Here is a 14,626-nt window from a genome sequence, read left to right as displayed (position 1 = left end):
ATCGCACGTGTCTCTACATGCCTGAGCGTGTCTGCCCAACATCTGTGAATCTGCACTGGGACCTGGCTCTGTGTCACCACCGTCTGAAACCTTTGGTGTCTCCCTCTGTGTGTTTCTCACCCACTCAGCCATTTAGCCCTACCTCCGCGTGTGTCCCCAGTCAGTTCTTTCCATTTCTGGGCCCCCCACCCCAGGACTAGGCATTGCCTTTTCACTCCCCACCACCCCTGCAGAGCAGACCCCCCCACCACCACCAACATCAGCTCTGCACAGACTGCCATCCAGCTGACACCATCACAGAAACTCATTTCCTATAAAGTCCAAGCTGTGGCCAGCACTCAGGTCCTCCCTACTGAGAGCTGCCTGGCCTTCTTCATAGCCTCCGCCACTGCACGCACCACCCAGACCAGCCGCTGGCCCCTGAGTGGGGCCTGGGCACCTCTGTCTCTACTCCCCTCCCGCACCCACCTTTCCATACAGCAGTGTCGCCCATTCCGCTCTACCCTGACTTTCTGTGGCGTCTCAGGAGGTCCCTGACCCATCAAGTGCCTTCATGTTACACACTTAACCCGCAACATCACATCAGGCTATGACATTGCTGTCTTAATCAACAGGTTTGGTAAAGCTGCTATTTCTTGCTCTCCTGTGTGGCTGGCAGCCTCTCCTCCCTTCATCACCTGCCCTGCTCTCCCTCACCTGTCCACCCGTTGCCCTTCTGTCCCTCTCTCCCTCCCTCTGTCTCTCCCTCTCTGAGCCTTACCCCATTCTGATGTCCAGAGTGGGGGAGGGAAGGCCTCATGCTTGTGTCTCACCTTGTCCTCCAGGTGAGACAGGGTCGGGGGAGTCTTCTGAAAGGGTTGTATAGATGCATTGCCCAGTCTACCCAGGGCTCCGTCCAGTAAGCAAAAGAGGTGGGCAGGATCCTCCCAGAGGGGCTCAGTCAGGGTTATGAAGAGGGAAAATGCAGAACCTCCAGATCCGGGGGCTGATTCCCAGGGAGGCACCCAGCCCAGTCCTGCGATAGAAAGTCAGGGTCGGTGACCCCTAAGACCCAGGCAACAGGTCACAAGTGACAGCTCCTGCCTCCAAGAGGTTCCACCTTCCTTCTCCAAGCTGCCCTGCCCACCCCCAGGGACTCTGGGACCCAGAGTTGGCCACAAAGCTGTGAGCAAATTTTCCTATACCAGTGCCATTTAGAAAGTTGTGACCATTGCTCTGAAAAATAAATCGTAAAACCATTAGTTATGATCTTTTATTACTTTTAGTCTAGACTTGAAAATAGGCTCTCAGCACTCATGGGGAATTTGGTGAATGCCAGACACTGCGCCCTGTCTGAGTTCGCTCAGCCCAGCAGCACCCACCCCACTCCCCCATCCCCCAAGGGGCTACACTCGGGGGGTCCGAGCTCTGTGCTGCACAAACTCAGAACTTTCCCATTAGGGACAGCAGGTGTACAACCAGGACAGTTCACAAAACAGAGAGGCTGAGATGGGGTGGTCAGCGCCAGGAGACCAGTGACGAGGGGGTGGCAATTCCAGGCTCCTGTTCTGTTTTTGCTAGTGAATCGTATACCATTCACTGTGGTCAAAGACAGTGACAAAAATTAGATTTTTTGTTATTCACTATTGGACATGAATCTGAGCAAACTCCGGGAGATAGTGAAGGACGGGGAGCCTGGAATGCTGCAGTCCATGGGGTCGCAAGGAGTCGGACATGACTTAGCAACTGAACAAACAACAAATTGAATCAAAAACAGAGAGCTGTCAAAGTCGAAATCCTCTGCAAGAGAGTCAACGATAGTAATAAAAACATTTTATAAAGTAAACGGTACCCCTTTCTCAGTACACAGTGCCACCCTGTACTCCTTCTGCATGTTCATGCCAGAGGCTCCTTGATTGAGGTTCTCATGGGCCCCTTGGCCCCCACTGTTCCCTTCCTTTCCTGGTCTCCCTATTACCACATGTCTGTCATCTGTAGTCAAGCAGACATTTACTGTGCCCTTCACAGCCTCTGTCACACAGGGAAGCTACTGCCCTGGTCAGTCTGAGCTCAGAAACAACAGAAGAGAGGTCTGCCCAGTGGCTGTGCTGAGCGTGAGGGGTCTTTGTAGGAACGTCCCATCCATGGACCGCTTCTCCTGACTGAGTGAGCCATGTCCATGAACGAGCTCCACCTCGCTCCCCCTGGCGTTGTGAATCGGGACCGTGCGCAGAGCAAGTGTGAAGTCCTGTGGCCGGAGTGGTGGGAGAGACCTCCCAGGCCCAGCCTGTCGGAGGTCAGCCTGTGCAGGCAGCTGTGCTCCTATGGAATCATTCAGAGGCCGTGGCAGCTGTCGGCACCTTTTCCCACAATGAGGGTGGAAGGATAAGGTGATGGGAGTTTTTGTAAATGCTCCCTGGAAGGTATTTTGTCTGTAGCAGTCACCTGAGGAGCAAGGCCACTTGCACACACGAGTGAGAGGTCAGCCTCCTCCAGCTCCATCACGCTGCAAACAGGAACCACAGTCGCTGTGGAAAGGCAGCCGGGGCCATGCCGCCTTGCGTTACGAACGAGGTGTCGGGCGCAGCAAGCCAGGACTTATCCATAAGCATGGACATGGGGCACACAAGAGAAACTGACCTTTACTCTGAACCTTCATTTCCCGTCTCTCTTCTGTGATTTGAATGTCGTATAAAATTCATTCCCGTTGAACAGTGGTGTCCCATCAAGAAACACTGTCCTCCCATGGCCCTTCTTGTATTTAAATTCTTCATAACTAGAGGGACTTCCTAACCAGGGGCTAGCCGGTCAGATGACATGTGATCACAGCTTGTTTGAAATCCTGTTTTACTCCCTGTTGTTGAACAGGCACTTTCTTTTCAACAAACCAATTGTCCAGCTTCCTCCGTGTAAAAAGGATGCAGTGGGATGTGGCTTTCTTCCTCATCCAGGCCTGCAAGGAAGTCCTGCCCCTTTCTAACTTCTCCTTTCAGAAAGTCTAGCCGCCAGAGGTGAAACTGTGTGATCAAGCCTGTTCACCACCTGGAATTTCTGAATCTCGGGCTCCTTAGCAGATAACAAAACCAGAACTTCCCATAATCCCAGCTTGTTTAAGTGTCCACCCCCAGTGCATGCTTAGGTCATCAGAAGAGGGAGCTATCCCAAAAGGGCTGCCCCGCCTCCACCCCCCTCTCCCAAGCACACAGTGGCAACTCCTTGTTATTAACAGCTCCTGTTTCTCTTTCCCAGGAGTTTCATTCAATAGTGTTTACACTCAAATTTGGAGAGTCTTGCTGCATCTGGCTGCAGACCCCTATCCAGATGTTTCTGACTTGGCTATGAAAGTGCTCAACAGCATTGCCTACAAGGTACGTGTGAAGGGCGGTCTTCACAAAGCTCTCAAGACCTTGGTTTTCAGTTATGAATATTCATGCAGAGAACTCCAGGCACGTTCAGGTCTCCACCATGGTTTAGAAACTTCGAACAAGCGTTTTGAATCCAGAGGTTCACGAACTCCATGTGCACGTAGCTTGTGCTGAGGCACGTGTCACTGCTTCTGCTTGCCCACATCAGGTGGGACGTCCGTGTGCCCTGTAGCGACGCCCTCTCCCATTCCCAGCACCGGTATCCTACGACTTCCCTTATTCATGACCGTTCTGATGCAAGGAAACTCTTCCAAGAACCAGCTTTTGGTTTCATTAGTACAGTTGACTCCTGCACAAACACAGGGGTTAGAAGCACCAGCCCTGACCCCCTGCAGCCTGTCTTATCCACACCTCCGCATCCCTGGATTGTATACTACCACAGTGGGTGTTTATTGAAAAACACATGTGTTTAAGTGGACCTGTGCAGTTCAAATCCATGCTGTCTGAGGGTCAGCTGTGTTTCTCTGTTGTTTTTCATTCTCCATTGTATTGATACCAGCTTTTAGCTTTATCGCTTCATTTTTTCTGCTTACCCTGTTCAATTTTCTTTTCTGATTCTAGTTTCTTACGATGGAAGCTTAAGTCATTGATTTTAGTCCTTTCTTCTTTAGGGACTGTAAACTCTCCCAATTGTTCTTGTGAGCTCTGGGAATTATTTGACTTTTCAGTGGTTCTTTCCCCACCCTTATGGATTTTCACCCCACCCTCAAGCGAAAAGTAATCGCAGATTCAAGGAGCCTACCCTATAGACCCTGGAAGCCCTCTCCTCTCTGCCCTGCAGATTCCATCCACCCCAGCTTCCATGCTGCTCCTGTCTGTCCCCTCTGCTTGCCGCACTGCCAGGCTATCTGGGTGCCCTTCCCCCACCACAGCCAGGTCTGCAAGAACTGCCTGCAGGCCAGGAGCTGGGCAATGAGTTCCCTTCTCTCAGAGACCACAAGCCTGCAGTACCAAGTGTCCGAAAACAGCTATTTATTTTTTCCCAGCTGGGCATGGCAACCCACTCCAATATTCTTGCCTGGAGAATCCCATGGAAAGAGGAGCCTGGCAGGCCATGGTCCATACAGTCGCAAAGGGTCAGACATGACTGAAGCAACTTAGCACAGTGCACAGCACAGTCTTTTCATGAATAGAATGATAGGATGCAGCAATAATGAATGCCAGAAAGAAGTCACTCATTATAGCATTTTTGAAGATTTTTATAACTTTCTGATTAAATTTTAGGCTTACAGACAAGTTGCAAGAATAGTACAGGGAACTGTCATCCCTTGTCACAGTTTACTTGCTGTGTCTCCGTCCTCATCCGACCCTAATCACTATCCAGGGGTCGTCCACAGGCTGCCAGCTACCTGAGCACAAGTGGCTCATAATGTTACTTGCAGCTTCACTCCTGATCCATTATTTTTTCTAAACTGGTTATCACGCCGTCCATTTGCTGCCACCTCACTGGGGTTAGCCTCCCACTTAGCCCAACCTCCTGCAGCACCTGGCCTCCTGCTGACACCATATTTGTTTGGTGTCCGATTCCTTCACCAACATATTTCTTCACTGGTGAAGTTCTCTCTTTTCCTTTCCTTGTCTGTGGCTGCTATTTCAGCTCCTGGTGGCATCACAAGTAGTAATAACACAGCCTTGTCATGTACCCAGTTTTAAACTGCTGTAGCAACCAAGCTCATCTTCTTGAAGGAGCAGTGAGGATATTGCAGGAGCACATCCTAGGTTTATCCTGGGCCTGTGGTCACACGTGTGGCTCTCTCTGGAAGCAGAGACCCCCAGGTCCACAGTGTTCACTGCACTTCCTGCCTGTGGGCACTGCCACCCTCATGCAAAAGTGCTGGGCATTACTGTTGGCCCTCTCAGGCTCACTCGGTGGTTTATTTCACCTGGACCTCCCCTTGACCCCAGTGAGCCCCTCGCCCACTTTCTTCATCATCCTACTGCATGACTAGTCACAGAGACACCTGAATGCTGTCCCATCCTGGGAGTGGGGAGTCTTCTCCATGTCTGTAGAAAAGAGGCCAGTGAATTAAGTTTTTTCGCTCTATAATACAAAACTGAGAAATAGTCCAATCATCTCCTTTTTCAACCAAGAATAGGATTGATTCAAAATTAAACTTTTCTAAAATACATGTTTGTTACAGCATATTAGGGTCTGTGCCCAAGAGAGGGAGGAAGTACAGTCTTGAGGAAGGAAATAGAGGAAAGGAAGGCAGTCCCAGCAAAAGGCACAGTGGGACTCAAGTGGGCCTCTGTGAAAATGAAGACTCCCCACCATGCCCAGTCCTGACCTCACTGATGCTAGTTCTCCTCCTATGAGGCTGAGGATTGAGGGAGCCCAGGCCCCCAGGAGTGGGGCTCTGCCAACTACCAGCCAATTCATTATAGTCACCACCGTTAATTGAAGTGAATTCTACCTGGGACTTAGAGTCCAAAAAGAAAGTTTACGTTATTTACCTAGGAAGTTTGGTTCACAGAAAAATTCCTTTCTAGATAAATAGAGTCGTGCATTTCATAGATGTCTATTCTCAGTGCTCTGGCTTCCAGGTCCTCTGCCTCGAGTTAGCCCAGAATTAACTGTGAACCATCCTTGGAGGAGTCATTCCTCACGCACGAATCCAGATCCTTGGTGTGCAGTTAACAGGGACTTCTCTGAAACACTCCCTCCCCCAAGAGAGAGCAGCCAAAAGCCTCCTTTGGTGTCCTGAAGCCTGACTGTGTCAGGATCCAGTTAGGAAACTCCTATCCTCATCACCCTTGTCTCTGCAGGGTGTTTGCCCTGAATTAGACTTTCCCGAGTTCTTATGAGGCAACATGTTTCTGGGAGAAGATCTGCAGAGTAAGAAAGTGCTCAGAGCTGGACACAAAGCAGGCGTCTTACTGTGGCCCAGGCTCCCATGACAGAGACCGCCCCCGTTAACGGCAGGGGGGCAGGGAGGCAGGGAGCGCAGGTGGGGCTGGCGTGTGCACATGTGTGTGTGGCCCTGCAAATCGTTTCTGTGTGCACTGGGCTGAGAGGATACATCTGAGCTAGGTTCTGACTGTTAACAAGATGCCTGCTGCCCTCTGAAGAGTTGGCCTGTAGCTGTGACCATGTCCCGCCACTGCCCTTCCGCTTCTGGACTCAGCACTTGCCTCGGGCCTTCATCAAGCCCATCTGCTGGTCCAGGGACTCCAGTGCAGCATCATGGAGGGGAAAATGGCAGGGCATCTCGACACCCTGAGAGCCATGGGCAAGTGTGCTCACGGTCAGTGATGCTCCCAGCAGGATCCTGAGGTCTCAGACCCACGCGCCATCCTCCTTCATAACAGCCCAAACCTGACACCCAGCAGGCACACCTGTGTTACCCTTTCCTGACGGTATGCTCTCTGTGAAACAGCAACTGCGACCAGCCCAGAAAGGGGCCTCTCTGGAGGGTATCTCCCACACCTGCTCCCTGAGCAGCCTCTGTCCACACCAGTCCCACAGACAGGTGGGTCTGCATGACCACTGTCTGCTCAGGCTCCCCGCTGCAGCTCTGCAGCCATGGATGTTTGCTGCACAAATAAGAAATGTTAGGCGAAGAAGCATCATCTAAGCCTGAAACCCTACAGTCGATCACCAGTCACAGGGCTTCCCCAGCCAGTGGCACACCCACCTCTCAGGATTTCTAGAACAGATGCAAAACTAGAGCTCTGTGTGGCAGCCATCAGTGTGAAGTGCACTGAAGAAACACGGCTGTCTTCTTTGCCCTCAAGGCCGAGAGAGAACAAGCCAGGGTTGTGCCGCCTCCGCCCCTGGAAAGAGCGGGCAGGCTGAGTCAGTCACCCCCAGCCCACACCTTCTCTCCTTTGGAGCCTCCTTGGATGGGGGCCTTCAGGATGGGGGCCCCTGGGGAGATGGCTCCGTGGGCTGCAGCTCAGGCAACAGCAGATCCTCTGGGCTTGGGGAGCCTTTGAAAGGTCGTGGATTCTGCTAAAGTCTGTATTTCAATCCAGAGTCTTTCTCCATCACCTCCCACTGATTTCCTGGAAATTTTGAGGAGGCACCTAGTTTCTTAGCTTAAATTTCTTTTCTCCTTTTAGACCTCTTAAGGAATTGTTTGGCTCTCAGGCTTTGTTGGGTGTGTGTGTGTGTGTGTGTGTAGGTCAAATAATGTAAATACCAGAGCAAAACAAACATGAACAATACAACTTTTATAATTCAGAAAACAAAAAAACAGCCTTTTAATAGGCTGGTTATGATCCAGTTCTAGCTGTTTTCATTTCAAAGTGAAGGCTTATCTGGAAAACATTGATAGTATGTTGGTGGTTTTGTTTTCTATAACTTTCTGCCTGTGAGCTGAACATAGGTATGGCCTTCATCACTGCCAAGAGAATGATTCGGAATGGGAGGGTCCTCCGTGAGTAGCCAGTCCAGGGTTCTCCTGGAGCACGTGATCATGGGAGAGAGGGCACAGAGCTGGGTCTCATCTCTATTCACAAAGTGCTGCCCCCAGGGGGTTGTTTTGAGCCTGCTCTGAAATGCAGAACAGTGAGGCTAAGCCTGGGCAGGCTCCTTCCGGAGCGCCAGCTCTGCCCAGAAAGCTGCTCCTTCCAGGGGATCTCCTGCCCCAGTGGGCACCTGGGCATGCCCAGCCCTCATTAGTCATGACGCAGTTTTCTCACGTGTTTGGCACATGGGCGTGGGGGAGATGCATCCCTGGAGCCTCACTGGAGCAGGTGAATACCTTCCAGAAGAGCTACAGAGTATCACTTTACCTTCAGGGTGGCATTTCGAGGGAAATTTTCAAGTAGGACCTTCCATTCCTGTGAGATTTCCTCAGCCAAAAGCCCTTTTCTGTGACTTTGAAGCCACTCAAAAGCAGCCACCAACCTCTGCTTGTCTTGTAGCCTCAGGTCGTCACGGTGACCACCCCCCTCACTTGTCCTTTTGCTCCTTCAGGCCACAGTGAATGCCCGGCCTCAGCGCATCCTCACCACCTCCTCCCTCACGCAGTCGGCGCCCGCCAGCCCTACCAACAAGGGCATCCACATCCACCAGGCGGGGTGAGTGGTGGGCAGCCCGGCCCCCAGGGTCTGGGGAGGTTCCCGACACAGCCTCCCCCACCCCTCCAAGTCTGCAGGTTCTCTCTCACTTATCTGAGCCCCATAGAATCCTTTCCTACCTTCATCTACACAACTGTTCAGCAAAAGCTGAACTGAACCTGACTTCATTCAGGATTTTATCAGAGAGGGTCCATGTCTTCCAACAAGTGACCAGCAGGTTGGAACCCTCCTCGTAACCAGTGTTCACAGGGCTGTGCACTGGATCCTAGGGGAGCACATGTGCCCTGCACCCTCCTAGGGCTGATTCACAGCCCTGACCAAGCTTGCCTCTGGCTGCACTGGTTTTCAGGGGAGGATGGTTCTTAGAACCTGTTCTTAGAATGGTTCTTAGAAACTGGAAAGGGTTATTAATTCAGCAACAGCAGTTCAGGTTTAGAAGTCACATCAAGTCAGGATATTGAGGCTGTTCCAAGCTGATGACCCTCAGCCCATTCCCAGGATCTGGGGGTGAGTGGGACCAGTGGAGGTTGCTTGGGGTTTGGTGTCAAAGGAATGGGCTCTGGATAAAATGCAGTTTCTTCTTCCCCAACTGCAGAGGCTCCCCTCCAACATCCAGCACAAGCAGCTCCAGCCTGACCAACGATGTGGCCAAGCAGCCCGTCAGCCGAGACCTGCCTCCAGGCCGGCCCGGCGCCACAGGCCCTGTGGGGGTGCAGTACACGCCCCACTCCCACCAGTTCCCCCGGACGCGGAAGATGTTCGACAAGGGCCCAGACCAGGTACAGATGTGGCTCTAAACACTAACTTCCATCAACATTCAGTTACACCCCATGGGTGGGTGTGGTCTCTGCAGCTAAGTTAAACAAGGCTATTCAGGAGAGGGAGGAATTGGCACCTTTGTTTGTCCGGGTTGCGAGAAAACATACTAGGGTGGACTCGGAAGCTGGGGCCTTGTATCTTGTCGATACTGCTTGCTGCCGTCTCGGCCAAGCAGACACAATATAGAGCGGGCATTCTGGATACACCAAGGATGCATCTCAGCTCACCAGTGACCAGCGATTTTAATAGGAAGGTCACAGCAGCCTGCAGGCTGACTTTCGAGCTGGAGCAGGTGTTGGGGGGGGGACAGGTATCCACACCTGCTGCTAGCCCCACCCACCTGGCTTCGGAGCCACCTGCTCCCCTTGCCTCAGTGGCCAAGGGGCAAAAATGGCCACAGGCGCCTTTGTCAGGTTTAGCCTCCCAGCTGGACTCTGCCTGGGTCAGCCAGACAGGACTGGCTGGCCCACAATCCGTGAGTCCTGGCCTAGCAGCGCTGCAGTTCCCCCTGGCAGGCAGGAGGTAAGACCTTATTGCTGACCCCATCTCTCTGGGTAGCAGAGACTCCTCTCTGAGGCACTTCTCCTGCCCTGTCATGTGCAGTGAGGCCAATCCCTGCCCCGCCAGCCCAGCCCACATTGGTTCTACAACAGGGAACAAACTGACCCACCACCCCACCACAGACCAAGTGTTTTAAGTTTTAATGTTTAGAAGTCCCAGATGGCCTGAGCTCTGCTGCTCCCTTGTCGAGGAGCCACAGGGCAGGCCAAGGTCCTGCGTGTATGACTGGCCCAGTGGGAGCGACAGCCCAGGGACCAGGCAGCAGAGGCCCCGTGTGGGGCTGCTAAGACCCAGTGCTGAGGACCAGTGTCAGGCTCTGTAGCCCAGCCTACCTTGGCCATTTCCGGGGGACACTCCGCCTCTTTGCACAAACTCAGAGCCCTGTTTTGACAGTCAGGGTTCCTTGGTCACCAGGACACAGAAGTGAGAGGACCATAGAGATACTGTCCTCAGAAACCTGGCTTCTGACACCTATGCCTTGGTCTCCAGAGAGGGACTGTCTCAAGCTCACTGTCTCAAGCTCACAGAGAGGGTTGGGGTTACATGACTAACTCTGTTTCTGTCTTCTCCTCTCCTCTTTTCCAAACGCCCCAAAGACCACCGACGACCCAGATGATACTGCCGGACACAAAAGTTTCATCTCAGCCACGATGCAGACAGGGTTCTGCGACTGGAGTGCGCGGTACTTTGCCCAGCCTGTCATGAAGGTAGCCGTGCGTCGGCAGCTCTCAGGGTTTAAAGCCAAAATTCCCCAACCAGCACTGCCCTCGTCTCCTCAAAAGCGAGCACGGGCCTCCAAAGCCCCGGCCTCAGGCCTGGGTGTCTGAACCCTTCTGCTCTGAGCTCAAGGTCTGATCCCCACTGGCTTGCTCACTGTGACCCTCAGGGGCCGTGACTCCCACCAGCCCACATGCCATTGTGCAGGCCTGGCCCTAAGCAGTGGAGTGGGGCAGGCACAGGGCTGCACAGGGCTCTGTTGTGCCCACTGGCCTCCTGTTCCACCAAGCATGGCTGTTAAGGGGACACCAGATTGCTGTCATGGAAGCTGGAATTAACTGTCAAAAAAACAGCAAAAGAAACTGACTTCACCTACCTGCTTTTCTGAGCTTGCCAGTATAAAATGTGTCATTTTGTCTTGATTGGCAGAGTCACCCAGGAGCTCCCCAGGCTTAAGCCGCTCCCGGCTTCAGGGACTGTCAGACTGAGCTAGCTAGCTAGGGCTAATCTGACTTATTCCAGGACACTGCCTTCCCAGTTTGATGATATGACATGCCCTTTCGCTGCAGACTTGGGCCACACATTCAGGGTGCCAGGGTGGGACAGGGTGGTACCGTCAAAACAGAATCTTGGTGCCCATCTTTTTACAGGGAGCACTGCAGGGGCTCATTTTAGACTTTGATGGTCTAAAGCACGTTCTTACCTTCCTTTCCCCTCATAGATAATGGAAAATTGAAAATTGCAGCTTATTCTTACTTGTGTATCAAGCTATATATCCAAGAAATGTCCAGGAAGAGTGTTTGGACTGTATTACAGCTTTTCTCCTATTTTCCTGTTTCTCTGTAGTGATACTGGCTTTTGCCAATTACAACACAGAATAATGGTTGTCAGTGCCTGAGGCAGGTGATAAAGGAAAAGCAGTCTCTCAGTAGCAAAAACTAGAAATCCATGTAAATGTCCAGCAGGAGGAGAATAGTTAAAGAAGGTTGAAGTACTTGATATACTACTACTGGAGCTACTGAAAAATAAAGCTTTGAAATTAGTAACTTAAGAAAATGCTCATAACAAAATTTCCTTAAAAGGGGAAAGGAAACAAGACATAAACTGGCCACGAGATGACCAGAGTTTCCACACTTAGCACACAGTACCTTTATAGTCTGGAGCTGGAAATAGCAACCCACTCCAGTATTCTTGCCTGGAAAATTCCTTGGACAGAAGAGCCTGACAGGCTACTGTCCATGGGGTCACAAAGAGTTGGACATGACTGAACGACTGAGCATACACCTTTATATCAGGGAAAAGATACATTAAAGAAATGATCCCAGGAGATCACTGAGGCCTGTTACAGTCAACCAAGTGTGTTGTCCACACGGGGGTCCACCTGCTCCCACTGATCTCTCGGGCTTCTCTGGCTAAGGATGGAGGGAGTGGGCAAACACGAATTTGTCCCAGGAGATGGTTTGTTGCTGGTGCTATGGGTAGTAAGTCATCTCTTAGATCTGTGGCGCATACTGTCTGCTTTGAAGTTAAGACTGGTGAGTCTAGTCTAGTAGTAACAAACAAATCCATGATACAGTCTTCTGCTTCAGGCAAGTGTGGTCAAGCGACACAGACTCTAGGTGGCTGGTCTACCATCTCACTGAAACTGCAATGACTGTAAGTCACAGAAGCTGCTTGGTAGGACACTGAGCTGCTGTTCTCGAAGTCTCTGGGCGTGCCTGTTCTCTCAGTTCTTCCTGTGGGAAGAAGTGACATAGGTAATCCAAAACACATTTTTCTTGAACATAGACACAAACTTGACTTTTCCCCTAAGGATCTGCTTTCCTTTCCTAGGCATCGGGTACTTAGAACTCAGGCGCCCTCTGTGAGCACACATCAGCTGACCTTGGAGGGAGGCTCCTTGGGCAAGGGCTGCCGTTTGTGGGGACCCCTACATATGTGTTTACATGTTTCACTCAGGTGCTACCCACAGCCAGCATCTGCTCTGGGACTGAGCCGTGCCTCCCTGTTTTTTCAGCAAGTTCCCCTGCCTTTGTGCTCCTCTGTATGTGTTCTAGCTGGGAGTGTGTCTGAGAATTCCCGCTGGGGAGGGTCCCGCGTGTCACTAGCCTGGAGGAGACAGAGGCTGTGAGCCCAGTGGTCTGTCCCGGTGCATCATGCTGGCTCCCAAAGTGGACCCTGCAGTGCAATGAGGGGAGAAGGGTCCCCGCAGGATGAAGTCAGCTTTTACTGCGGAGCCCGCAAGAGGAGCCAGGGAAACAGTTGCTGCATGCATGTTCTTTCTGACTCGCCATGTTTGTGATAACAAACTCCCATTGGATGTAGCTTGAAATGACAAGCTCCAGGTGTTACGGTTGAAAATGAAGTTGTTACAGTGAGTTTTGTCTGTAATCCCTGTTGGCAACTTAGGGTGATTAGGACTCAAGTGATTTTTCTTTTGCTTTAATTAGAGACCTTTTCCAAACTTTAGAAGAGGACATGTTTAATCTCATTGCTTTTTAAAAAAATTTTATTACTTTTTCCAGGTGTTATTCATAAGGGCCTTCTTTTATTAATTTAATTAATCATTGAATGACACGTTTGTGCAATAAAATGCATCAGGAACTTTTTTGTTACCCTGTTTCATATGCAAATTAAAGATAGCTCAAGGCTAGGGTTGTGCCTCAGAAAGGACAGAAGAACCCCAAACTCTAAATCACTTCAGAGGTAAGCATAGGAAACTACATTTTCTCCAGATAAAATTATGCCCAATATTTACAGTCACATGCAACTAATGGTTAGTGGGATTGAATACTCAAAGCATGACTATAATGACAATTTTTGCTGACTTTTTATCAGTTCACAGTCAGATTTCTTATAGGTCTGTGTGACCAAAAAGAACTACATTCTGGACTGTTCCCCTTTGATTGGTGGCACCCCCTCTCTCTTCTCTGGTTTGGTTTCCAGAGTTCATATCTTACTTTAGGCAGGATATTAAAAATGGTCTGTCTTGTGCTTAAAAAGTAGAGGCATACTAAAATTTGTTCTGATTATAAAAGTAATATGAATTCTTTTTTCATTCTCAGGTTGGTAAATTTCAAAGATTGATTTCTAACAAGAGGATGGATTACCGGGGGGTATAGGGTAATAGAAAGTCTCACACACTATGGGTGGCTGGTGAAATACTAGCTTGGTATAGGGCAGTTCAGTAGTAGCTATCCAAGCTATAAATGCGTAGGCCCTAGAAACCAGCAGTTGAAGAAAGAAATGGCAACCCTCTCCAGTATTCTTGTCTGGAAAATTTCCATGGACAGGAACCTGGTGGGCTACAGTCCATGGCATCACAGAGTCAGACACAAGTGAGCACAGCACAGAAACCAGCAATCCCACTCTGCGAAGCAGATCGTAAAGCCACTACTGTACACGGGTATGTAATAACTTTTGTCAAGAAATGCTGTTACAGATTATTTGTAATAACAAAATTTTGAAAACAAAAAAGAAAATATTAGTAAGGAGACAGTTAAAAATGATTCATCTGTGTAGTAGACATAGACATTAGTCAGTGAGCTTCATCTCTGTGTGAGGCCTTAATGGGATGTCCTTGATAGAGTAAGTCAAATAACACGATGGTCCAAGACATGTGCACAGATGTTGTGGTTCCATAGATTTGTGTAAGCATCAGAGGAAGCTTGGAAGGTGACTCTTCATGCGATTACTTCTAGAAGGTAGGACTGGAATCAGGGCAAGGGACTGTCCTTTTTACATTATATACTTCCAGCTCTTTGAATTTTTTAAAAAGAACAATTGTTTGTTTCATAATTCAGGACAGATTAAAATATAACATTTAATTACAAAGAGAGCTTTATAAAAAAATAAGAGCAAACAAGACTTCTTGTACTTCCATTTCCTTGTATGGAGGCAGCATTACTCTGTTACCAAAACCAGTCAAAGACATTAAGAGAATAAAAATCTACAAGCCAGTATTCTTCATGAACATGGACCCAAAATCCTTAACATAATATTCATAAATAAAATGCAGCAGTACATAAAATAGATTCTACACTGGTGACCAAGTGGATTCTGTCCCAAGAATGCAGAGTTGATTCAGCACTTTTAAATTA

The 14,626-nt window shown here is 50.0% G+C and overlaps 1 protein-coding gene across 2 annotated transcripts in view; it reads left to right on the top strand.

The window, feature by feature from the left end:
• The window catches only part of RPTOR (regulatory associated protein of MTOR complex 1), a 322,789-nt gene that overhangs the window by 280,694 nt on the left and 27,469 nt on the right, over nt 1-14,626 (top strand). For both annotated transcript variants that reach the window (XM_018063632.1, XM_018063633.1), the window contains exons 21-24: nt 3,229-3,347; nt 8,326-8,429; nt 9,025-9,208; nt 10,406-10,516. In XM_018063632.1, the coding sequence (XP_017919121.1) occupies nt 3,229-3,347; nt 8,326-8,429; nt 9,025-9,208; nt 10,406-10,516 (518 nt within the window). The remainder of the gene's footprint in view (nt 1-3,228; nt 3,348-8,325; nt 8,430-9,024; nt 9,209-10,405; nt 10,517-14,626) is intronic.

The sequence above is a fragment of the Capra hircus genome, chromosome 19, assembly GCF_001704415.2.
Source record: "Capra hircus breed San Clemente chromosome 19, ASM170441v1, whole genome shotgun sequence".
NCBI classification, from domain to species: Eukaryota; Metazoa; Chordata; class Mammalia; order Artiodactyla; family Bovidae; genus Capra; species Capra hircus.
This window is presented reverse-complemented; position numbering and strand designations above follow the sequence as displayed.